This window comes from Haliaeetus leucocephalus, unplaced genomic scaffold (genome assembly GCF_000737465.1).
Source record: "Haliaeetus leucocephalus isolate CR32 unplaced genomic scaffold, Haliaeetus_leucocephalus-4.0 Scaffold93, whole genome shotgun sequence".
Lineage (NCBI taxonomy): Eukaryota > Metazoa > Chordata > Aves > Accipitriformes > Accipitridae > Haliaeetus > Haliaeetus leucocephalus.
In genome coordinates this window covers 3,095,781-3,121,780 of record NW_010972529.1, presented here as the reverse complement: position 1 = coordinate 3,121,780, position 26,000 = coordinate 3,095,781, and the positions used below count along the sequence as shown (strand labels likewise).

Below are 26,000 nucleotides of genomic sequence, written 5' to 3'. Positions count from 1 at the left end.
TGCTGCAGTCCCGGAGAGCTCAAAGGGCCTCACTTAGGACAGCTGTTTACAGGTTCACGAGATGATTTGCTTTAGTCTTCAGCAAATTACTGGAATTCCAGTTGCACTGGTACCATTTTCACATGAGCTGTGATCCAGATAAGGAAGGCTCCAAGGCTGTCAGGGAATAACCAAAACCAGATAAGGGATGCTCCAAGGCTGTCAGGAGATGACTAATATTCCTACTCCCATATCCCCACCTCTGCCAGGTAACAGGGGTCCTTGGTACGGTCAGTGCTGCTCCCCGCCTTAGCCATGCAAAAGTTCCTGGTACAGTCAAGGGATGCTTAACCACCCAACTCATTACACAAATGCTAAGGCCTAATGGGATTTCCTGAGATCATAGAACAGCCCAGGAGGGGGAATGTACCACCACAAGGAGTAATGGTTACTTTGGGAGGTTCTGGAGAAGTGGTTCCTTCCTCTGGTTTCAATGGCAGGGGGGTCATTTGGGTTTTTTTTAATTTCTTTTTTAAAAGTTCAGCAGGAAAGTTTCCTTTCTTGATGGGGTAGAAAAAAATTTCCAAGCACTATTTGTAATGCAAATATTTTTTGCTATTTCAGTATTCTAAGGGTACGTAAATGGCATTGCTGGAATTGTCATCTTCACTTGTTACTTATTTTCATATTATAAATTTCTGCTCTAACTATTTTAGGGTAACACAAAGGTGATGATAAAACATATGAAGGACAGGATAATTGCACACAAATTTGGTAATGTGCATATATGAAAATTCACTTTACATTGCCAGGTGTGAAGCTGTATGCTCTTAGAAACAAGAAATGTTGGACATACATTTGGAAGCGGGCAAGGGGATGGTGAGGCATCTAGAAAGCAGCAACTCTGAAGAGTAATAGAGGGGTATGGGGTGCAGGTGCCCAGGCCCTGGCAAGGGGGGCTGCAGGGTGGCCTCTGTGAGGAGAGGCTGGGGCTGCCTCGGGCTGGACTGTCGTGGTTTAACCCCAGCCAGCAACTAAGCACCACGCAGCTGCTCACTCACTCCCCCCCCATCCAGTGGGATGGGGGAGAAAATCGGGAAAAGAAGCAAAACCTGTAGGTTGAGATAAGAACGGTTTAATAGAACAGAAAAGAAGAAACTAATAATGATAACACTAATAAAATGACAACAGCAGTAATAAAAGGATTGGAATGTACAAATGATGTGCAGGGCAATTGCTCACCACCTGCCAATCGACACCCAGTTAGTCCCCAAGCAGCGATCCCCCACCCCCACTCCCCCCAGTTCCTATACTGGATGTGACGTCCCATGGTATGGAATACACCGTTGGCCACTTTGGGTCAGGTGCCCTGGCTGTGTCCTGTGCCAGCTTCTTGTGCCCCTCCAGCTTTCTCGCTGGCTGGGCATGAGAAGCTGAAAAATCCTTGACTGTAGTCTAAACACTACTGAGCAACAACTGCAAACATCAGTGTTATCAACATTCTTCACGTACTGAACTCAAAACATAGCGCTGTACCAGCTACTAGGAAGACAATTAACTCTATCCCAGCTGAAACCAGGACACGGACACAGCCGGTTCCAGCCGGCTCCGACCGACCCCCCGCGGAGCACGGCTCAGCCCCACAGCCACCACGGCGGAGCCTCCAAAAAGCCTGTGTAAGAAAGGGCAAAACGCTGCCCGGCTGTGAGGGGAAAAGCGTGAGAAACAGCCCTGCGGGCACCGAGGGGAGAGGGGGAGGATCCCCTGCAGCCTGTGGAGAAACCACTGTGGAGTGGGTATTGTCCTGCAGCGCATAGAGGACCACGCTGGAGCAGATGTCCACACTGCAGCCTGTGGAGAATCCCACACCAGAGCAAGTGGATATGCTTTGAAGGAAGGTGAAGTGCATGGAGGATCCACGTTGGAGCAGGGTCCTGACAGTAATTGTGGCCCACAGAGAGGAGCCCACACTGGAGCATGGGAAAAGTGTGCAGAGGAAGAAGCAGCAGAGGGGAGCTGTTATGGACTGACCACAACCTTTATTCCTCACAACTGCTGCACTTATTATATTTTTAATTGGCAATAAATTTAATTAATTTTCCTGAAGTTGAGTCTGTTTTGCCTGTGGTGGTAATCGCTAAGTGATCTCCCTGTCTTTCTCTTGACTCATGAGCTTTTTAATTTTATTTTCTTCCCTGTCACTTTAGAGGAGGGGAAGTGAGAGAGTGGCTGGCTGGGTGTCTGACAGTTGGCCAAGGTCAACCCATCACAACAGGATGCAGTGAATGAGTAACTGAACTTTTGCTACAGTGCCAGGGACTCAAATACCTATTCTGACTGTTGCTCCATGACTCAAGGCAATGGTTACAGATACCAATAGAACTGCAATCTGTATTTTTAAAGAATGCTGAAAAAAACTAGACAATTATGGATGGTAAGGGTTGTAGGAGCAGTTTGGATGGAGAATTCCCTCTGTAGTGCCAGACTTGAACAATAAGGAATGATCTTTAATTGAGAAGACAGCCATGATGGTGTATGGGATGAGTACTGTTTAAGATCTTCATCAACGATATAGACAGTGGGATTGAGTCCACCCTCAGCAAGTTTGCAGACGACACCAAGCTGAGTGGTGCGGTTGACACAGGGTTGATGAAGGGATTGAGAGCAGCCCTGAGGAGAAGGACTTTGAGGTACTGTTGGATGAAAAGCTGGACATGAGTAGACAATGTGTGCTTGCAGCCCAGAAAGCCAACTGTATCATGGGCCACAGTTAAAGAACAGTGGCCAGCAGGTCACGGGAGGTGATTCTGTCCCTCTACTCTGCTCTGGTGAGACCCCACCTGGAGTACTGCATCCAGCTTTGGGGTCCTCCGCACAAGAAAGACATGGACCTGTTGGAGCAGGTCCAGAGGAGGGCCACAAAAATAATCAGAGGGCTGGAGCACTTCTCCTATGAAGACAGGCTGAAAGAGTTGGGGATGTTCAGCCTGGAGAAGAGAAGGCTCCAGGGAGACCTTATTGTGACATTTTAGTACTTAAAGGGGGCTTACAAGAAAGATGGGGACAAACATTTTAGTACGGCCTGTTGCAATAGGACAAGGGATAACGGTTTTAAACTAAAAGAGGCCAGATTTAGACTAGATATAAGGAAGAAATTTTTTACAATGAGGATGGCATAACACTGGAACAGGTTGCCCAGAGAGGTTGTAGATGCCCTATCCCTGGAAATATTCAAGGTCAGGTTGGATGGGGCTTTGAACAACCTGATCTAGTTGAAGATGACCCTGCTCATTGCAGGGGAGTTCAACCACATGACCTTTAAAGGTCCGTTCCAACCCAAACCATTCTATGATGGTACCTTCATACAAAGAAAACAGCATGCTGACTCAGAGCTGTGAGAACCCATAGCTGAAAGCCCAAATGGACTCACTCAAGTGAGAAATGAGGCACACACTTCAATAGAAGTAATCAGCTGTCAAAAGAAAACAATAAGAAGCAAAAGATTCTTGGTCTGTTCATATCTTCAGATCAAGACTGGACATCCATCTGCTAGGCTGTGTGCAACTCTTCCCCCTTTAGGCAGGGGAAAGGGAAATTAATTCTTTAGGGATGAACAAAGGAGGTCTGTGTACGTGAGAGAGGTAAATAGCAGGATTAGACTAAAAGGAGTGAAGCAAGACTAGTTCCTATCATTCAGAAGAACATTATGCTTTTAAACAAGCTGTGTTTCTAAATATTGTTGATAGGGAGAGGCGCTCAGTTCTTGTTCATGCCCTCTGTAGCAATTGTTCTGTTGGTTGCTGCGGGTGGAGGAAATGGCTGCACTAGAAGTGTCCATGCTGTCTTCAAAACTGGTCCTAAACCAAAGGGAACTTGAGATGCTTTTGGAAAAAAAAAAGTTAATGTAAACAAACCAGTGTAAACAACAGTATTTAGCTGTTCTTAAGCACTTGGTAGTCTTGTAGCCCACCATGAAGTAATCGGAATAACTGTGACCGACTCTTGGGCCTTGCAGGAATGCTTCTGAATCATGAGGGAACACAGCGGAGTCCTTTCCTGGGAGTAGAGCAGCTCTTAAGAGAGGATGTGTAGTGATGTGCGATGAGGGAGGAGGTAGCTGGGTGGGGGTTGATATAGGGCTAGTGGTTACTTCACTTGTTCTCTCTGGAATTTCAGTATTCCCAATACAAGAGATATCCAAGAATGTATGGGGTTTTTTTCTCTTTGATACAAAACTATAGAAATGTTGACTAATGTTTTCCCTCTCATTTCAACCAGAATTTGAGGTAACCGCCAATTACTGCACGCATTTTTTTACCTTGTAGAAGCTGTACATGGTATTCTCCAGTAAACATGCCTGCCTTGTAATAGGAATACAATGGAAAATACACTTAGGGATTAATACAAGTCTCCCAAATTAGAAACAGGCTGAGACATTACCCTAGTGTAAAACAACGCCTACTGTTTATATAGAACTTCTCACATGTAAATATTATCATGCTATTGTAAAAGAGAAAGATTACTATTTTTTACAGGTGCCAGGGCATGGAGAGGAAAAGATGAATTGTTCAAGGCCACCTACATGGCCAGCCCTGGTCTAGCTCTTAGTACCGTGCGTGCTCTGTCTAGCAGACAATATCTAATCTGTCCAGTGTAAGGAGGTCTTGAAAATGTTGCTTGTAGCTGCGAAGCACATATGGAATTACAGGTGTTTATTGCTGAATTGTCTTTTTTTTTTCTGTCCCCTTGCAGATCGTAGAGCATCTGGAATTTCCATTGAAACGGATAACAAAAACGTAAAAGCAGAGGAGTTTAAGGGTACTGTATGGGCATTGCTGTGATTGTTTTTAATATATACACAATACATGCAAACTATGTATACAGAAGCTGTGCAGCTGTTAAGATTGTCCTCCTCTTTCCTGAAGGGTCCTGCTTCTACTCTCTCCATTGAGTCTTTGTGTAATCTTGGTCTTGTCCCCATTTTCTCTTAGCTGATGTGGGCTTAGACTAGACGCTCCCCAGAGGTCCATTTCAACCTCACCTATTCTGTGATTCTCTGACTTCTTTGTCAGTCCTGGTAGCTCACTCTGTAATTTCTGCCTGGTTTTCTTGGACCCAAAATGATGGGAACTGATAGAAAGGAGAAGCATTAATTAACTTACAAGACAGAGAAGTGAGGGACTAGAGAGCGAACAACTGTAAGTCAGCTAGTTGTCAGTAACTATAATTTAATGGCTATTTTTAATTGTCAGTAACGATAATGGCTGTTTATATATGTATATGTCATATGTAAAATGACAAATGACTTCCAGTAATTTGCTAGAGAAGTTAAGGAGGCAGGGAGAAAAACCTGATGTTTGCTGGGTAGATGAGAAAGGGATCCTAGTAGTGTGTATATGAGATATGTGGCAGGTTTTGTTTGTTTGTTGGGTTTGGTTGGAATGGAGAGAGATGGGAATTTGGGAACTGAAAGAACTGTTTGCTGAACTTTAGGTTTTATTCATCTGTTTTGAGGTAATAATAAAATATTTTGGAGGTCTCTAAAGCTGTTAGCTGGGCTCCTGTCAAGTATTCTTGTAATTTTGGGGGAAGAAACTCTTTAATACATTTAGAGCTCAGGACAGGCAAGAGGAGAGGGAAGCTCTTCAGGTCATATTAAAGCTTGATTAGGTTCTGTCTTGTTATATGATATATGGCTTGCATTTTTGGTTTTTTGTTATCTGTTCATGATAGAGTGAGATCAGTTTAACATAGCTCAGACGCCATGGTGAGTTCTTTTTTTGTAGCAGCACTAAGCAAATGGCAGGGGCTGATAGATGTAGCTCTTCAGCTGAATGCAGCTGATCTGAAATGCATTTTTCTTTTCTCCTCCAACTCCTGTTACTGTAGAGAAGCGTGGTCAGTCACTGGAACAGGCTCCCCAGGGAAGTGGTCATGGCACCAAGCCTGTCAGAGTTCAAGGAGCATCTGGACAACGCTCTTAGTCATATGGTTTAGTTTTAGGTAGTCCTGCGAGGAGCAGGGAGTTGGACTCGATGATCCTTATGGGTCGCTTCCAACTTGAGGTATTCTATGATTCTATAACCAAATGATAGCTTCCAGACCAGATGTAAATCCAAATTAAACATTGCCCAGACTTCTCCAAGATCCCAGAAGGTTCTTCCAGGCCTCGCAGAGCCTGTGCTGATTCACAGCATCCTGTGGGCCTACCTTAATGCAAGTCAAGTAGACCTGTTCTGGAAAATACCTCTCACTGACTCCATTAGTATGGGAAAAAGCAGGAGAGGGGAACTATAACTAAGGAGGGTTTTATGTTGTATCTGCATGCACTCGCTTTCTTCCATTCTGTTCCCTTTCTCCAAATAAGATCAGTGGGAGGTCATCGATGCTAGCTTTTTCTGAAATGAAAAAATGTGGCATGCAAGAAAGGGGCAGCTCATTCAAGACGGAGGTGACTTGTTCAGCTGAGAACACTTCAGCTGAGCTGCCTCTATGTCAACTAATATAGACCAGCTCATGAGACCAGCCAGCTGTCACAAGGTCAGTAGCAAAAGCAAGCTGAGCTTGAATGATGGGTTTTCTTTGTTAGAAAGATACAAAAACAAAATGGAAAGGAAACTTTAGCAAATCTTAAGATTCAGGAAGCCTCCACCCATCCACTCAACCTGAAGTCAGGAACCTCGGGCTTCCTGAGGGCACAGCATGTTTTTCGAAGAGGCCAGTGTGTATGTAACATGTTTCTGGCAAAGAATGCCCTCCTGCCTCAATTTTTCTTTCAAGTCTGGACATTTTTTCACCTATGAGAGATCACGAAGGCTACCAGTATGGCCCCTTTGAAGATTTTTGTTTCCCTACAGAACAGACCTGGGAAATCAGACTCTAAAGGGTGAGTGGGTAGATCTGTCATTAGCTCTTAATTGCCCTTCAGCTGTGTTTGCCGAGACTGGAAGCAAGCCTGCTGGTAAATGCAGATTGACTGTATGTTTGAGCGGTGGTTGTTTGTCTCCTGAAAGCTAGATAGGCATTGCCAAAACTGCAAAGGCTTTTGATCCTCAATACTCTGGCCTATATTGGAAGATAAGCAGCCTAAAGGTGGCAAGACCAATATTGTATTTGTTTCTTTTACAGAAATTTCTGGGAGATACTAAATTTTATTTCATTAATAGATTTGGAGCCAGTCAGATGTGTGGTTGGATTCTTTCCTCTGATGTTGTCTCCCAACATCTTATTAATACCTTGACTTAAGAGTTATGTACTGGGGAAAAAAAAAAAAAAAAAATATATTTCAGCATGCTGTTCCATGCACAATGGAACTACTGAAACACTGAGTTTTTCCCAATAACTCACCTATACGGTTTGTAATGTCTTCTCTCCCTCTTTGGTTCCCCCATAATAACTATAGGCTTGACCACAGACCACAATTACTATGATGCAAGTGAAGTTCAGTGGTGAAAGACCTCACACAACACTCTATAGATTCACAAGCGTGTTGTTGGATCCCCTGACTACCAGAACAGCCCCTTTGCCTATCTGCTACCCCTGCCCTACTCATCAGCTCACCCAGCTTGAAGTTTGCTAGTGAATTACACCTCCAGGCACACCAGGTTTAGGGAAGATACAAATGCTGCACACACACCACACACCCCCACTTCCAGAAGCCAGCACCACAAGCCCAGGGGTGCCTACACCCCCAGTTGGTGGCCCTAAGTTTACTCAAGCTAGCACTCCAGGCATACGTGCTGTGAGGCTCACCAACACACACTCCCAACATCTGTGGCCCCTCCAGCTACTGATGGAGAGTCTCTCACTCGCTCCAGTTGCCCACACCACAGTCCGATTAGTGTGTTTGGACACTGATGGTCTTTGTCATCGTCTCTGTTAGTCCCTGTCTGTCATGTTTGTGTCTCTGTGTTTTTGTTTGTTACTGCACCCTTTACTTTTTACCACTTTTGCATTGAAAAGGTCCTTGATTAGAAAACCTTAATGAAGCAGATTCTCACCTTCCACATACCCTAACAATAACTAATGTGAAATTGTAACTAAATACCTAACTTACATAGGAGAATATTTAACCATCTTACTGGTATGTTTTCCATCTGCATAAGTTACACATTTAAACAAGTTAAACTACTGATACTGAATTCAGAATGGTAATTCACAAAATATTGTTGATAACAGGGTCAGAGTCCTTTTTTAATAGTGGTCTGCTCACTGATGAGAATATTTAAACCTAAAATGACGGTAGTAATACAGAATCTGTGCCCATCCAACATGGGAATATCTAGTCCCCAACACCTGAAGTTTGATCCAAAGGCCACTGAAGTATGGGAAAATTACTAGTTTCTGTTTCCTCATTGTGTTTATGTAAATGTGGAGATGGTCTGATGACATCACTTTGAGAAGTAGATCTGGCCCTTGCTCACTGCTCAAGTTCTTTTGAAGGGGGAATATTAATTTCATGGAGCCTGAATGTGTACCAAACAATGCTAAAGTCTCTAATTTTCTCTTTCGTGTTCTTCCCCCCCCCGCCCCCAGAGGCTATTCTTAGTTGCAAGCACAAATTTTCAAAAGGGATGAGCTTAAGAATAGAATGGAAGAAAATCCAGTCTCAAGGAGTCTCATTTGTGTACTACAATGGTGAATTTACAGGTACAGTACTACAAACTTAGACTGATGGTTTAACATGTCACTCTCTAGCATAGATATCAACTCTTTTGGGGGGAATAACATTAGGAAAATGACTGAAAGAGAATGCTGTTGACTCTTCATACTGAACAGCTGTCCTTTTGAGGAAAAGAAGTCTTCCCCAAGGGGAAAAAAAAGCATTTCTTAATAAAATTGTCAATGATTAGTTACCTTTTTAATGAAGTTAAATATAATAAAACTCAAGACTAAGAAAAATGGCACTGCACTTTCCTTGACGTTTTTCAAAAATGAAATTACATTCAAATATAACCTTCCACAAACTACTCTAAGCTCTGCACTCCTATCCTACAAAGACATTTCGGAAGCCTTCTGTAGACCTGGAGGTATGAATAATGCAGCAATTTTTATATACATAAAATATAAATGCAGCTGTATATTTTAAATTATTTGTATTCTTTTCAGAAGTGGCATTTCTGTTTATATGTTCTGAAAAGGACTTACCTCAGCTTTATGTGTTGAAGTAAATATGGGTCTTTGGTACCTTGTACACAATAAATGAAGGTTGAGAAATAAAATAAAAGCACAGCAATTTTGTTAGTTTGTAGAGCTTGCAAGATGTGCTGGTCTTGTTCATGACCTTGGGCTTTTCTGCATATGTTTAATTTAGAGAAACACTGGAACTTGTGGTTCTGCATGTGCATGTAACTTTAATTTCATAACAAGCTGTAAAATGAAAAAAAACCCTCATTGTAAGAAGCCTGATGGCCATATCTTTGCAAAATCCATCAAGTATTTCTTGCCAAGTTAAAATGTCAAATACTTTGCTGTGGTCTCACTCAAAATTCTTTCTGTAAGGTAATTAAGTAAGTGATTGCTATCCCTCTAGTGGAAAATGATGTCTTTTTTGTCACCTGGCTACTGCTATACATGTTTTCTTGAAATATCTGCAGAAAAAAAAGCATTCCATCTTCCAACTAGAAAATGTATGAAAGATGTAGGGTTTTTGAACTGATTTTTTTTTTTTTTTTTTGTACTAAATGGACAAGTTGTGGAAGGTTTTTACTGTCTTGGGAGGGGGTTTACACATTGCTCCTTGGTGATAGATAACTAATGCTGAACAAATGAGCAATAGTTCATAAATTGTACGTGCTTTCAGAACAAGCCAATGAGACGTAGACATTTGCTCTAAGCAAAGAGCAGAAACCTCTCTGTCTGTTCCCCCTTAAAGGTGATCTTCGAGGCCGAGCAGAGATGCTGAATACAGGAATCCGTATTAGAAATGTGACTAGAAAGGATTCTGGAACCTACCGCTGTGAAATCAGTGCAAAGAGTGAAGAGGGGCAACGCCTGGGAGAGGCTACTATTACTCTCACTGTATTGGGTACAAACTTTATTACTTGGGCTTCTGTAAAGAAATTGAATGATGGCAAGGGGTGTTGAAGGTAGGGCTGTCCATATGGTGTGTGATTGCTGGGTTTTTAGGTCTTCTTTGGGCTGGGTTTCTAAACACACATGCATATGCACATTCTACAACATACTTCACAAAAGAGCTTTGCAAAATGCACACTTGCATTAGAAGGGAATATAACTAGGGTTTTGTTGATATGAATGTGGGTTTCAGTTCTCAAAACTTAGCAAGTACTGCTGATTTATGTGATAGTGAAATTTCCATTTCTAAAACCGAAGTCACTCAGTGACTGAGAGTCTGCATAAGCTGATCATGGTGTTTGGCACTGGAAAGTCAGCATCTGTCAACACTTATCAAATATTCCTAAGCAGCAGTTCATTCCAGTATGCTACAGTGTCCTCCTGTTTTTGGAAGGAGAAACTGCTGCAGTGTCTGCGCAATGCCAGCCAGCGAGCTAGCAATCTGTGGACTTCATTTACAGGAGAGATAGTGTTGGCTTGCGGGGGTGGTTGTTCTTTGTGTTTTTTTGTTTGGTTTCTTTCCCAGTTGGGGAAAGTAGGGAAAAGTGAATACTGAGCACACTTCTTACATTGTTCCTCGTGTTTTTCCAAGTGGATGAGTGGTAGAGGTTGGTAGTTTTCTTCTTTTCTCTGTAAAGGGAGAAAAGAAAATATTTTCCTTTTTAGTTTCTGTATTGTTTTTTTCTATAAAAAAATAATTGATCTTTTAAAATTATAAATAAAGCCTCAAGGTTCTTCATAAAGGATGATAAATTTATGAACTTCTGATTAGCTCCAACAATGAGGTAATGCCACTTTTTCTTTCTTTCTTCCACTCTCTCAACAGCTTTCCTCTTTTAAATGTGGCTTCTGAATTTAAAGTTGAAATCTTGGAGCCTAAAGGAGAAGGCATGTGTGTGTGTGTGTGTGTTGCTGTGCTGGTTTTGGCTGGGACAGTTACTTTTCTTCATAGTAGCTAGCATGGGGCTATGTTCTGGATTTGTGCTGAAAACAGTGTTGATAATTCAGGGATGTTTTCATTATTGCTGAGCAGTGCTTACACAGTCAAGGCCTTTTCTGCTGTTCACCCCACCCCACCAGTGAGTAGGCTGGGGCTGCACAAGGAGTTGGGAGGGGACACAGCTGGGACAGGGATATTCCATACCATACGGTGTCATGCTCAGCATATAAAGCTGGGGGAAGAAAAAGGAAGGGGGGACATTTGGAGTGATGGTGTTTTGTCTTCCCAAGTAACTGTTACGTGTGATGGAGCCTTGCTTTCCTGGAGATGGCTGAACACCTGCCTGCCCATGGGAAGTCGTAAATGAATTCCTTGTTTTGCTTTGCTTCTGTGCGTGGCTTTTGCTTTACCTGTTGAACTGTCTTTATCTCAGCCCACGAGTTTTCTCACTTTTACCCTCCTGATTCTCTCCCCCATCCTGCTGCGGGGGAGCGAGCGAGCAGCTGTGTGGTGCTTAGCTGCCAGCTGGGGTTAAACCATGACAGTTGCTCACAAATATTTTTGAAAGTTAATGTGAATTAATTAGTATTTAATTTGGTTTTCTTTATTTTTGCTTTTTATTATAAAATCAGCCAAGAAAAAACTATGAATATTTGTTAGGGTGTCAGTTGTGCTTTTAATGTTCCATGCGTGCCTCTTCACCCTTAGTTTTTTTCTACATAGCTTCAAGGTACCAAAAAAAAAAAAATTCAGTTCCTTTTCTGTTCACATTAATAAAAATCAGAAAAGAGACGTTCATCTTCACGGCAGAAGGAATGATCAGGTCACCTGCATCTGTGTGGGGGAATGTTTGTTTTTAATGTAAACTGAAATTAAGTAGCCAATTGTTTTTGGTTCTGTCTAGTTTAGGCCCAGCCAGCAACTAAGCACCATGCAGACACTCACTTATTTCTCCTCCCCACCTTGGTGGGATGGGGAGGAGAATCGGGAGAAAAAGGTAAAAAACTCATGCGCTGAGATAAGGACAGTTTAATAGGACAACACAAGGAGAGAAGAAATAATAACAACAATAATACTAATAAAAGAATATACAAAGCGAGTGATGCACAGTGCAATTGCTCACCACCTGGAACCTGATGCCCAGCCTGTTCCAGAGACGCAGTCCTCCTCACCCACCCCCCCAGGTTATATACTGAGCATGACATCATATGGTATCGAATATCACCTTGGCTAATTCAGGTCAGCTATTCTGGTTGTGTCCCCTCCCAGCTTCTTGTGAAAATTAACTCTATCCCAGCCAAACCCAGGACAGTCCTCAACCTTGGATTTACACAATGGTGGCCAGTCTTAGTAATTCTTTCTGACAATCATTTTTCAAAAACCAGTTGACTTATTTTAATACAAAAAAATCTTCTTCCTCTTCCTCACTTCTGTTTTTAAATACTGGGACAGCGAAGGGGGGAATTGCTGGACTACAGATTCCCTGAGTTATCACTCCTCTGTCTGTGAACAAAAGGCCCCATACAAGAAACGAGGTGAAACAAACTCTGAGGTTGGATGAGACTGTATAGACTGGAGACAGGATGAGACAGCATGTGGTGGGGGAGGCTGGGAGCAAGCCTCTTATGTTTTTAACAACTCACAAATTTTACTGTGCTCTCCAGTAGCAGGACTCTGCCTTCAACCCCTTCTCCAGCACCTCATTTCATTAACGTGGTAATTTCTAAGCATGTACACAAGTGCTCCCCTCCTCACTAGTGACTGTCAAACTGTTGTCATATAGACAATACTGGTAAGACCATGTAACAAGTGCAATTTCATTGTCCAGTTGCTCCGACTACGCCGGTGTGTGAGGTACCCAGCTCTGCAATGACCGGAACAGTAGTGGAACTGAGCTGTAAGGAGACTGAGGGGTCTCCTCCGTCTGAGTACCAGTGGTACAAGAACGGTGTTGCCTTACTGGAAAAGACAGGAACAGGCAGTGCTAGAGCAGCAAACATAACTTATACCATGAATAAAAAGTCTGGCACTCTGGTAAGTGTAATCACCAACTCCGTCATAACCAGCTGTCAAGAAGATGAAATTTACTGTTTAGTACAATGATGCACAGGGGTCTTAATCCAGAAATGCACAAGGTCTTTGTCGGAGATCAATGTCATGCTGAAGTATGTGCTAACAAACGTAGAAGGTGGTTTCTGCCCGAGACCAATGACAAGCCATAGACATTGAGTGATAAAAATTGGGTGAGTTGCAAGGATGCAGTAATGATAAGTGAGCAGAATCTAGAAAATACATGACAAATTTCACCTTGTCAGTTAGCTAACTAGTACCAGGTGAGAATGATCTCTCAGTATATCAACAGAGTTATATTTGATAGTGCCTTAAAATCTGAAATAGTGACTTCACACACTTAAGTGGGAGTGTAGCACTAAGGGCAGTCGAGAATCTGTGCAATCCAGTAGCATTTACAAGTTCCAGTCCAGTACTTGTGAAGTTAGTGGAAATGAGTCGGGGCTGTAAGTAAGCTTACTGGTTTTTTGTTTTAGTTGTTTGTTTTGTGGGCTCTTTTTTTTCCCTCGGAAGTGGCTGTCTCTTTCTCATCCCTCCCCCATTAGCTGATCCTTCTAAAAAAATTGATATGTACTACTTACGATGCATTGTCAAATGAGATATTTCAGAAGTAAAGAGTTGTTCTAGGAACACCCTAGTCTTGTGCATGATCAAATGTGAAAACTGAAATGTGACTAAGCATTCAGAGGTGCTGTGGATCTTTCAGCACTGTGGAAATTAGCTGGAGTACTCAAAATTGCTAATCACTTCTGAAAATCTTAGTTTTAAAGTATGGGATATATTAAAGGGAAAAAAGTTAACAAGTCTAATGATAAAAATACAGAGAAACACTGAAATTGACATGAGGTCAGTCTCTGTCCATCTCTTGCTTCCTCATTTTAATTTTTACAGTAATAGCATTTGATAAATAATGCAGTTTAGCATTTCTCCATTGGAAGAAGAGAGAAAGTGCCATTTCTGTGTGCAGGGAGGGAAACCCACAAACTTTCTGTGGGAAATATTTTTAGTAGTACATGGGGGTGTTTTTCATTGTTTTTGTTGTTGATTTTTTGGTAAAATGAACAAAATGTTCTGATTTCAGGGATTCTGAAATTAGAACATGTCTAAGAAAATGCATTTTATTGGAAATTACTGATACACTGAAAAAGAATCTCCTTGTAGATACACTCCTTCTAGTTTAAAATGTCCATCTAATAGACCCTCTTAGACCAGAAGTTGAAGTTAAGGACCAGGGAATGTGACTAGGGAGCTGAATTATGAGGTTCAACTGGACCAGAATTTCTAACTTGCTTTCAGGTTTGGTTTTTTTTGTTTAAAAAACCAACCAAACAAAAAACTCTATTGACATGTCAAAATGTTTATCGTACAGGAAATTCTGATTTTTTTTGTATTCTGATAATGGTTTTGGACTCTTTCTTAACAGCTGTTTAACACAGTTACAAAGGATGACACTGGAGAGTATTTCTGTGAAGCCTCCAATGGGATTGGATTATCTCAGAAATGCTCAGTGAAGCGAATGCAAGTTGGTATGTGTCAAAGAAAATAGGTGTGGAAAACAGTCTTGCAATAGAAGCTAAGACCAGATTGAATTATATCTTTTTGTTTGATTATGGCATTTTGGGGGAGGAATAATAATAATAATGAGTTCCCTATATGTAATTGCTGTGGCTACTTAAAGCATTCCTTTCTCACACGTCAAACATGTCTCACTGCATTTCACAGAAAAGCAGCTAGTTTAGTACTTTAAAATTATTGCAGTAGCCAGCCTTTAGGTTGCTAAACACTGAACTTCACAGAACAGCATTATCCATATGAGAACCTTAATATTTCAGAATGCTTTTATGGAAGGTGTACAGGATAATGCGCCAGTCCACTGGGTTATTTTTTTTTATGAAAAGCCTCCCTTTTGAGATGCATTCATGTGAGATCTTAATGTAACGGATCAGAAATTTAACTGAATGACTCATTTATACCTGCCAGAGTAACACTGAAGAAGTCAGTGTTTCTCAAAAAAAAAAAAAAAAAAATCCTGCTGCCTTTTTCTTTTCTACTTGCACAGCGTAGGTGAAGTGTAACATTGGTTAGCTAATAAAGAATTTAGCAAAGGCTGGAGGGGCAGTCTGTAATAACAACCCAAAATGTATGAATGTTTGCAAAATACAAAATTAGCTCTGGCAGATGTGATAGGAAAGCAGATGGTAACAAATCCTAACAAATACTGCACAGAAGTTTATGTCCAAGTATTCCATAAGGCAATTGTCTGGTGCTTTCTTAGAACTTAGCTGAAAATCACTGTATCACAGCTTTTAATGCATTCCTGGTTGATAATGAGCAAGTGTTCCACAAGCTACCAAGACAGAATACCTCTGTTGTGGAAATACTCACCAAAGTCCTAAACTGCTGTCAACAAATGCACAAAACCTGACAGGTTTGGGGGTGAAATTCCCAACCATGTATTAATGTATGCTTAAAGTCAGAAACCAAATAAGTAATTGGACATATAACAAAAACCTATGAAAATGTTTCTACTTGTTGATGTTTTTGTTTTTCCTAAAATGGATGATTGTCTGCAGCTCTTGGTGATTATATCAGGAAATGGGAATGGGTCATCACCTTCAAAGTAAAAATGGCTAGATGTTTTGGTAGCCCAGTGTAGAGTTTAACTTTAGACATCTGGGCTAAAATATTTATTGGCCTTTATTGTGTTGAATTTTAAAAGCCTTGCTGTTAAAAAATAAAAAAGCATTGAATTTTAAATAACTCACCTAAAGAGTTCTTCAGGACTGGGACCTGACATTGCCATCAGCCGTTTCAGTTATTTTAGGCAAAATAACTACATGAAAACACTTGTTTTAAGACTTCTAATGATTTCAAGATATTTTCCCTTAGAGACATAGGACTTGAATAATACTTATTGGGGATAGGTATGAGTATGTATCCCTTGATCCCTCTTATTCTTTCCTTACTTTTGACCCAAACTAAGCAGTTGAAGTGTGTCAAGCACTCCTGTTAATGTGGTTGTGATACAGTAGTGGTTTTGGACTGCTTATGTACATCTAAGTGTTACTAATTAACTTATGCAGCTTGGGCCAAAGACCCCCTATAGATACAAAAGGTGCCTGTAGTAATTAGGGAAAAAATCCAGCCAATGGAACTCTTTACAACTTACAACATTGGACTTGTGTTTTGTAATTACAGATGACCTTAATGTAAGTGGTATCATTGCTGCTGTAGTATTTGTGGCTCTGGTAATGGCATTGTGTGGCCTTGGAGTATTTTATGCCCAAAAAAAGGGCTACTTTACAAGTAAGTAAAATAACATCACTCCTTCCTTGTGTCAAAAAAATGTCTGTACTTCTGCTGACTGTAACGTTCTCCTTTTCATGAAGGGTCTAACTCCATGGTACTAAAGCTAAAGAGCATTACAACAGAAATTTTTTTGTGCAGACATTTTTATTCTGCCAACTTCTACTACAAAAGATAGTTGAAGAATGACATGGAGAATGACATGGAGATGTTTGTGCAGTTGCATGAGGCTACCAAACAGTAGTCTAGGGAAAGCAGCAAGCCGAACCCTGGCACCTGGAGCCTCTCTGCTCTCGTTTTGAGAGCGAATGGCAAAGAAAGGCAACATAAAAACAAGCCGTGCAAGTTCACTTCTAGTCTAAAAGGTCTGCGCGGTTGAGTTCTGATGAAGGGGAAACTATATTAACTGGCTCCCTCTTCTGGGTCGTGGCGAAAGTGCACGTGGAGAAAGTGGTTTTAAGGATTGCTGCAAAAAGCTCGACACCAAGCAATCCTATCCGTAGCGATTACATTAGTGCCTTGTAGAGTTCAGCACAGCAAGAAGGTATGCTCGTCGGGGTCTGAGAAGGTCTGCTGCCTGAAAGTAACAGGCTAACGGAGCTGCTGTTAGAGTTCGTGTTCACTTGGAAGTTCATTTACCCTTGAAAACAACCTCATCTTTTTTCTGTTTAAATTCACTACACCAGAAACATTTAGTTTGGAAGCTCCTTCTAGAAACTGAAGAGCCGAATAAGCTATGAATAACTATTTCAAAGAACTTTAAATCAGCTAAGGAAACTGTTCTTGTGCTAATTCTTTTTTTTTTTCCCTTTTTCAGAGCAAAGCTCTTCCCAGTAAGTATCTTGATGCAAGTAGTACACAAATCACTGCAAACTTCATTTACAATTCTGATTTAGTAACTGTGATGATTGTTTAAGGCCTTTCCCACATGATTCTTGTAGTGGCTTTTTTGAACACTGAAATAAACCTGATCCTACACACCAGCTGGTTCCCTTATTAGAACCATCATGCTGTTCAGAAAATGAATTAGGCGTTATTACTGTGATAAATGTGCAGAGATGTATCTTTTTATATAGTTATGGTTTACGCCCCTAACTCAGCTACAGGCATGCATTTGTCTCCTCTTCAAACTAGACAAAAGATGATCAGAACCAAATTGACCTGTCCTCATATCCATGTCTACAGATTATTTCAGGAAATGTTTTATAAAAATATGACTGCTGGAAACTTTCTGAGGGTGTCTGGTCTACTCCTTTGATATGGATTTATTTCATGCACTTAAATTGCTTAATAGCAAGTCAGAATTCCTCAAGCTAATTTAGTGCTCCCCAAGGCTAAAATGGTATGCTTCATTGGAGGCTGGCCTCCAATTTTTTTTTTTCTTTTAGAAGTTTATCTTACCACTTACAGGTAATAGCAGGTAAAAAAGAAGAGAGTATGTCCTAAAGAGAAATACAAATATTACTTTGAAATACTGTGTGATTTATACTGGCCATGAACTAGACAAAAAGCATAACTGGAAGACATGAAAAGACAAGCTAGGGAAGGTAATCTGACAGTGGTTCATGAGATAATGACAGCTATCTAAAAGCATTCAATGGATTTGTTATTGTAACTTTTTTCTAAGAGGCAAAAAAACCCTAAGGATTGCTCGAAATCTTGAAAATGCATTCATAAATAAGGTTGTCAAAGGGTTAAAACTAACACCAGAAAAGTCACTATTTAACCTATGCTGCTTTCCTGTTCTGTTAACAGAAAGACCAACTATCAATCAACAAGTGAAAAGGCAAGTATTTTGCATTCAGCAGTGTTTATGACTTCAAAATTCCTTAGAGCTGTGATGTTTTTGCACACACACAACCCCCCACACCTGCCAAACCATACATGCCACCAAAACCTGGAGATACCTTATCTCTGTTTGCATTTATAGCTTCCTATTACTCAGTCTCAAGTGCCATGCAACTACAGTACCTTGCTCCGTATTTTGTATTTTCTTTACCACACTAACCAGATTTTTACCTGGTTGCCTTTAACCTAGTTCTTTCTACACTTCTCTGTTGTATTAGCTTCTTTCATTCTTTTTCTTTGCCATTTTCATGATTATTTTTCCTCTTATCAGATAAACTAAAGAGGCAACACTCTTAAACTATTTGGCAATATCATCTCTATACTGTCTACTTAATGATGCCATTTCTTGTAAAGACTTCCACTCTGCCTTGCTTGTACATAGCAGTTAAACAAGGAAACAAATTCAGACACGGTCCAAGGCAGCAGTGAGAGAAAGACTGGGCCTTAATTCCTCTGAGATTAATGTGGGTCAAAAGGCTTGACTAAGTATGGAAGCTAAACTAGTACTTTTTCCCCCTTCCTCAGTGAGAGGGCTCAAGGGCTTTAACTGCACATACATTGCTCCAGCTTTTCAGATAGGAGCTCCAACTAAAGCTTCAACTAGCAGCAACTTAATTTCACTATCTACAGTTTAAGGCTACATTAGTAACCTTAAAAGTTCACTGAATGCCACCCATTTCTTTAATCAAAACAGAACATACTAAATAGCATACGGTTATTCCTTCACCTTGTACGTATATAAGAAACTTACTGAGGCCAACTACTTGGTTGCTCTGAGTGGGAAGGAACAAACTTTGAAAAGCTGTGTTATCTGTTTGTCGATATTAATGCACTTACAAATCAGATGCTCAACAGAGCTGTTTGATACTACTATTTTTTAATGTTATTACTCCTATTCTGGGTAGCATGTATTCTGCAGACTTCCCCATCCAGAAAAGAGTAAACACTAATTAACAGTGCTTCAGGCATGCTTGTTTTCAATCTCCATGCCTTAGTTTCTTCTGAAATGTACCCTACTTGTTAATCTGGTTAAAATCTTTGAACCATTACTTATATAACCCTGTTTGCTTCATTTAGGATTTCAAGCATACCAAGTCCTTTGTTATTTAGAAGATTTCAGCCTCTGTGAGGGACATCAAATGACTACTTGTTATACAAAAGTATCAAAGGGATCTTTTGACCTCTGCTCTGTAAATATTGTTTCCATGTACTACATGCTGAAAATAGAAACTGCGAATGTTTAGATCTAGTTAACCTAACTGTCTGTGATTGCTTTTTAAAAAAACAAAACCCCCAAAAACTTAACTTAAAGGTAGAACTAAATTGAATATACAAGTCAACTTGTGTGAAGACTTCTCATTTTGTTCATGTATACATGCAGCAATACAGGATTCACTCTTGCAGCTTGGAACAATCTATTCAAATAACTTTCATAGATGATCTTGCTACCACTACTTCTACTATTTGTGTCTCCACCATTGTCAAGGACGCAAACTCTCCTGCAATTCTGACTTAGTACCTTGGCATTATATTAGATTTGCTAAAGCCATCTATAAGTGCATAAGTAGTTGTGCAGACTTAAACTCACCATCCTGACAGAGTAAAGCTTCCTGTAACTGGGGCTCATGCAGTGTTGTATTGTCTAATATAAAATGCCTACAGCTTCTCTTCCACAAGTCTCTCCCTCTCACTTTCTGTAGACTGCCTGTGTAATTTCATTCTGAAGAAAAATCATGCCAGTACAACTCAAGCTGTAGTATTTGGACCCTAACTGTTGAAGTGTCACAAATAAATAGTTCCTCAGAACCTGAAGTGTTTGTGTCAGTAGTTCAGTTACTGAAATTTAAATATCACAACCTCATTAACACGTTTCAGTTGTTTCTGTAAGAGTAACACTTCATCACTTGCGTGTTCACTGATGCAGTGTAAAATTAGTATATTTGTGCCTATGCTTTTGGCTGTGCAGGTCCAGCACTACTATAGGGCTTTGCTACAGATTGAGAGTTCATGGTTTTGTTTTGGGTTTTTTTGGGTTTGTTTTTTTTTTTTTTCTTTCTTACAGAAGCTTTTTGCATGTGACAAACTCAGAAAAACAAGTAGTTCCTTCTTGGTGTATCATTATCAGTGTTACAACTTCTCAGCACTAAAATGTAGCTTGGCAAAGGAGTTTTGCAATTAACATTGAGAAACACTACTCAGATGCCTCAGTCACTTAAAGAGTTGACGATCATAGCTAACTATGCTTATGATACAGTTAAGAACTTATTGATGCTTCTGAAATCAAACTGAAACACTGCATTTATTAAGTTACAACTGATGCCATGTTCAGCACCTCCATTGATGTACACTGCTGTCTGGTGTACAACCTGCAGAGATCACTTTGGAGTCTCCTCAAAGTTGGGCTCTAAAGGAGGAAGGGGAGAGAGAGAAAAGTCATATTAGTATCTTTTTATTCCAGCCTTGAACACCACAATTCATCTGTTATTCAGAGAAAACTAAACATTAAGTTGGAAGGCTAAAGCAAGCTCTTGTACATTGCAGTCTACACCACTTTGTTTATATTGGGGTATGACTGGATGTGGGGAGCACCAAAGAATAAACTACACTGGAGACAAGTTTTTTCCACCTTAAACATTATGCATAACATCTCTAAGAGAGTAACGGTCTGCCAAAACAGCTTTCAGCTTTCCCTGGGGTAGGGAGAAGCCAGCAGAGAAAGTAAAGAAGTCAAGCAGAACATTACTGGACACAACACTGTATTTCCAACAGAGCTCTGGTATAAGAACAAGTAATCAAGCTCTTCTTTCCTCTTGATTAGTGTCTTATAGCTGATTAACAGAATGGACTGCACAATTTCAACTCCACTTAACAGATGTTCTCCACATACAAACACTGAGGAAGGAGTTCCAGATGTCAAAGGTACAAACTGAGAAGGGTTAGGGCTTTTGACAGGTGGGCTGTTAATGCCTGTTTTCCTTGCTACAAAGAGTCTGAAAGCTAAGGTTCAGCTTATAGTAACCTTCACTAGGACAAAAATTTAAGTTTCTACCCATCTAGCCACTTAGTTTTGAAAACCTGTTGAAATTAATTTAAGGATAGGCAACAGTGGTAAAAGAACATGGTCTCCCCCCACCTTTGTTCTGTTCCTATGGTCACACATATTTTGTTTCATTATGAGAAGAAATCCTAAACTTTAACATCTGTTGTTTCACATATTACACAGAAATAAAAATGAATATGAAGAAACCACATCCCTAAACTGGGGGGGGGAACCACCACAGATGCTACTTTACAGATGCTCTGTTTTATTTGCACCAGTAACAATCTGATACCAAATTCTTCCTTAATCCAACCAAAATACCACCAGACCCAGAACATTTTTAGGTGTGCTCCTAGTCTAAATTAGACCTTCCAGTTAGTCTGATCAGAATTAGAAGTCGCTGACTAGGTGGCTTGACCTTGGCTGGATGCCAGATGCACACCAAGCCTCATGCTCTCTTTCACTCTTTCCCTTCCTCCCTCCACAGGAGGGTTGAGAATAGACACAGTGTTTTTCACCCTTTTTAAAATACGTTGTCACAGAGGCACCACCAGCATCGCTGACTGGCTCAGCTGTGTCCTGCAGTGGGTCCACTTTGGAGCCAGATGGAACTGGCTCTGTCCAATGTGTGGGCAGCCCCTGGCCTCTCCTGATAGAGGCCACTCCTCCAGCCCCCCCACCCCACCCCCAAACATTGCCACGTAAACCAAATACACTGGCACAGTTGCAAGATTGCTGAATCCCAGCCACCAGCTGCTTACAGCTTAGGAGAAAGACACCAGCTGCTTACCCCCACAAATCAGACTTTAGCTAAAACTGCTTGTAAGCAATGAAGATTGAGCTGTACTTACACAAGTAAGCAAAAGAAACAAAGAACTATAAAAATGAGCCTGTCTGTAAAAAAAAAAAGAAGTTGCCTTTATGTCTTAAGGGAGACAGAGTCTGTGCAGTTTCTCTGCATTCTTGATAAACCATTCGTCACAAGCATTCTTCTTGTCATAATCAATCTGGGTAATATGAAAACATGCTAACACAAACAAGTCATATCCAAATAACTGAAGAAAAAGGTTTAATATAATTTAGTCATGAAGTAATCATCAGTAACTAAGTTAAGTTCTATGTTCATTTTCTGAAATCACTGGCTTTCCAGGTGAGCTTACAAAAATATACAAATTGCAGTTTGGATTTGTATTGGTTTTATGAGGCAAGGTTTTGGTAGCGAGGGGGTTACAGGGGCGGCTCCCATAAGAAGCTGCTGGAAGCTTCCCCTGCATTCGAGGGAGAGCGAGCCCGTACCAGCTGGCTCTAAGACGGACCTGCTGCCGGCCAAAGGCGAGCCAATCAGCGATAGTGGTAACACCTCTGTGATAACATTTTAAGAAGGAAAAAAAAGTGGGGACAGTGAGAAAACAGCCACCAGAGAGAGGAGTGAGAACATGTAAGAGAAACAACCCTGCAGACACCAAGGTCAGTGCAGAAGGAGGGGGAGGAGATGCTCCAGGCGCCGGAGCAGAGATTTCCCTGCAGCCCGTGGTGAAGACCCTGGTGAGGCAGGCTGTCCCCCTGCAGTCCAGGGAGGTCCATGGTGGAGCAGATATCCACCTGCAGCCCGTGGAGGATCCCACACCGGAGCAGGTGGGTGGCCAAATGAGGCTGTGACCCTGTGGGAAGCCCGTGCTGGAGCAGGTTCCTGGCAGGACCTGCGGATCTGTGGAGAGAGGAGCCCACGGAGCAGGTTTTCTGGCAGGACTTGTGACCCCGTGGGGGACCCACGCTGGAGCAGTGTGCTCCTGAAGGACTGCACACCGTGGAAAGGATCCATGCTGGAGCAGTTCGTGAAGAACTGCAGCCCGTGGGAATGGCCCACGTTGGAGAAAGTTCGTGGAGGACTGTCTCCCGTGGGTGGGACCCCACGCTGGAGCAGCGGAAGAGTGTGATGAGCCCTCACCCTGAGGAGGTGAAGTGGCAGAAAATAACGTGTGATGACCGTAAACCCCATCCCTGTCCCCCTTGTGCCGCTGGGGGGGCTTGGTAGAGAAATCCGGGAATGAAGTTGGGCCCGGGAAGAAGGGAGGGGTGGAGGGAAGGTGTTCTGAGATTTCATTTTATTTCTCATTTACCTTACTCTGGTTGATTTGTAATAAATTGAGCTAATTTTCCCTAAGCTGAGTCTGTTTTGCCCGTGATGGTAATTAGTGAATGATCTCTCCTGTCCTTATCTCGACCTGCAAGTTTTTTTGTTATATTTTTCTCTCCCCTGTCCAGCTGAGGATGGGGGAGTGATAGAACGGCTTTGGTGGGCACCTGGCGTCCAGCCAGGGTCAACCCATCACAGGATTACATAAGACAACTGGTTTTCAAATTAGAGTCTGCTGACCTCTTTGGGGGGGTGAGAAAAAAATATAACGATAGGGCCTGGGCTATTTCTTTAGGGTCTGTGAAGGGTAATTAGGATAGCCTGATCTGACTGCTGGTTTTTTTTAAGCGTCGGTGTAAGTGAGTCCACATCTCTTCTGGAAAAGGCAAATAATAATTTAAAAAAAAAAAAAAGTCAGACAGAATCAGATGTGAACTGTGCAAAAGTAAGGGAGATTCACTGAGGGCATCTTACATGAGATTAATGGCCCAAATAAAAACTAAATGGGAATTAAGAAAACTGGTCAGTGAACATGTCTTTACTTGCAATTATGAATTCAGCAAGATTGTTAACTCACCCTCAAATTTAAATTCTGGAAACTTGGTTAGATCTCCCTCACCATAAGCTCGTTGAAGTCTAGCAAGGGATTCATTCATGTCTTTCTGAAATTCAGGGCCTACATCAACAGGCCCTCCAGCTTGCCTAAAAAACATTAAAAGTTCTGATTAACAGTTGAGTTCTGAAATTTCATGTGGAAGTTCTACATTTTCATGGCCATTTATGAATTAAAAACCTCTCTGACAATCAACTAAATCGAACCATTTAAAATATTTCTAAAAGTTGAGATGTGACACACCTTAGGGCCTACTTACCTTACACATAAAGGAAGTTCTCGGGGTAAAGTACAGGCTTTCTACTACCAATGATGAAAATCCAAGCTACAGAGGTAGCCTTTTGAGACAAAACTACATTGAGCATCCAGGCTTTCAGGGCTCTTAGTTTCACTTGTTCCAGGTGAGATTTCCTAACAAAATATGATTTGTACCTCTGCTATTTCTGAATTCATGATCTTGGTTAGTAAAGCTTAACTGTTCTTGCAAAGAGAACATGTTTTGAATACTACACAAGCAAAAAAACCCTCAAGAGACAGGGCACCTTGCATTTATATAGATTATATATACCTATAATTTGTAGGTATGGAAACACATACGTCCCTGCAGGAGAACTATGAACTGGCTTATTTCCTTCCCAAGAGTAATTCCCAAGAATAAATTACACAGAATTATGATAGTCTTAGTTTCCTCTTAAGTAGTTCTTTCAAACCTTACAAGAATCCAAGATTACATCTGAATGAACTGCTTGTTAACTTAAGATGTTTAATGAATCAGCCTCACAGTTCCATTAATTCTCAATTGCTTTTGGAGGCTATTTCCATTCAGCTTCTGGAAACAAGACTGAAGACTAGCCATTTTCCCCAGACAAAAAAAAGGTTGGGTTTTTTTTTTCTTTTTGGTCTATTTACAGAGCACAAAGATGGATAAATATTAACATACTGATGTGTTCACGTAGTGTGCAAAAAACCTTAAATCCCCCAAAAGAATGACATCAGCTTTACTTCTTTTTTTTTTTTAAGGGGGAGAAAAATGGACATTTTCTGTCAGGTATGCAAGAACAAGCTTCTCACTTGTGACACTATCAATAAGCGTTGCAGGAAAGCATACCGTAAGTATTTAGAGTCCAACCTACAGAGCTAGCATATTTTAGCATTGGTCAAAGTCAACATTTTTCCCCCTTTTGCCATCAGCCTTAAAATAATTTCTTTTACTTACTTGCTCTTTGTGTTGTATTCTCTGATCTTGTCCAAGAAGAGCTTCTGAACTGGATCGAGCTCTTTTGTCTTATTAAAGACAACAGCAGAAAGCCCTATGTTTCTGCGCAAGTGAGTGGAAACAGCAGAGCGAAAAATGGAAGAAAGCTGCAGAATCTGATGCAGAATCATCGTGACGCTAATGTTTTAGCTAAAAAAAAAAAAAAAGCCAAACCAGAAACACAGAACTAGTTAGATCTTTCCGCAACGTAAATGCGTAAAGAAGCAAAAAGATTTAGTTCGGAGATGAGCTTTAAACGAGCGTGCAATCCGGGACGGAAACTCAAGCAGCCGCCGAACCCGAAGAGCCCCGCACCACCGAGTCCGCTGCTACCCTTCAGTTCCGCACTGCGACCGACTTTGCTCCCACCGCCACCGGGACGGACAGGGCACTTCGGGTTTTGTCTTGTTTAAAGAAAAAGTAACAATTCTAACCCAGCCGAAGCCAGCGGCAGCATGGGCCGCCGGCCCCACCGCTCCCCCGCTCTCTGTCTCCACCTCACCCGCCCCGGGAGCCCGGCAGGCAGCGGGGCCGGGAGCCGCCGTTACCCCCAGGGCCCGGATGCCCCAAGCGCAAACGGAGGGAGAAGGAGCCGCCACCCCCCGGGGCCGCGGGAGGAAGGGCACAGGGGCGCCGCGGGACCGCCCCGGCCCAGCTCCGGTCACCTTGCGGGAGAGCCGCCGCCGCCGCCCCGGGTCCGCCCCGCCTCCCCCCGCGCAATGCACGCCGGGAAGCCGC

The 26,000-nt window shown here is 41.6% G+C and overlaps 2 protein-coding genes across 6 annotated transcripts in view; one reads left to right on the top strand and one right to left on the bottom strand.

Moving 5' to 3' along the window:
• The first annotated feature begins 4,740 nt into the window (after window positions 1-4,740).
• JAM2 (junctional adhesion molecule 2) lies at window positions 4,741-19,327 on the top strand. Its single transcript, XM_010585315.1, is given in 9 exon segments — window positions 4,741-4,797; window positions 8,515-8,628; window positions 9,854-10,006; window positions 12,822-13,027; window positions 14,487-14,589; window positions 16,262-16,369; window positions 17,187-17,220; window positions 18,125-18,155; window positions 19,295-19,327. Coding segments are annotated over 8 exon segments (744 nt in total). The 5' UTR covers window positions 4,741-4,797; window positions 8,515-8,552.
• Window positions 19,328-20,492: 1,165 nt separating this feature from the next.
• The window catches only part of ATP5J (ATP synthase, H+ transporting, mitochondrial Fo complex, subunit F6), a 6,409-nt gene continuing 901 nt past the window's right edge, over window positions 20,493-26,000 (bottom strand). The window contains exons 1-4 of one of the 5 annotated variants that reach the window (XM_010585309.1): window positions 25,928-25,967; window positions 25,224-25,412; window positions 23,972-24,096; window positions 20,493-20,621 (exon numbers count right to left, since the gene is read on the bottom strand). In XM_010585309.1, coding sequence (XP_010583611.1) covers window positions 20,593-20,621; window positions 23,972-24,096; window positions 25,224-25,393 — 324 coding nt within the window. In that variant the 5' untranslated portion in view covers window positions 25,394-25,412; window positions 25,928-25,967 and the 3' untranslated portion in view covers window positions 20,493-20,592. The other 4 variants (XM_010585308.1, XM_010585312.1, XM_010585313.1 and 1 more) reach the window with 4 other exon arrangements.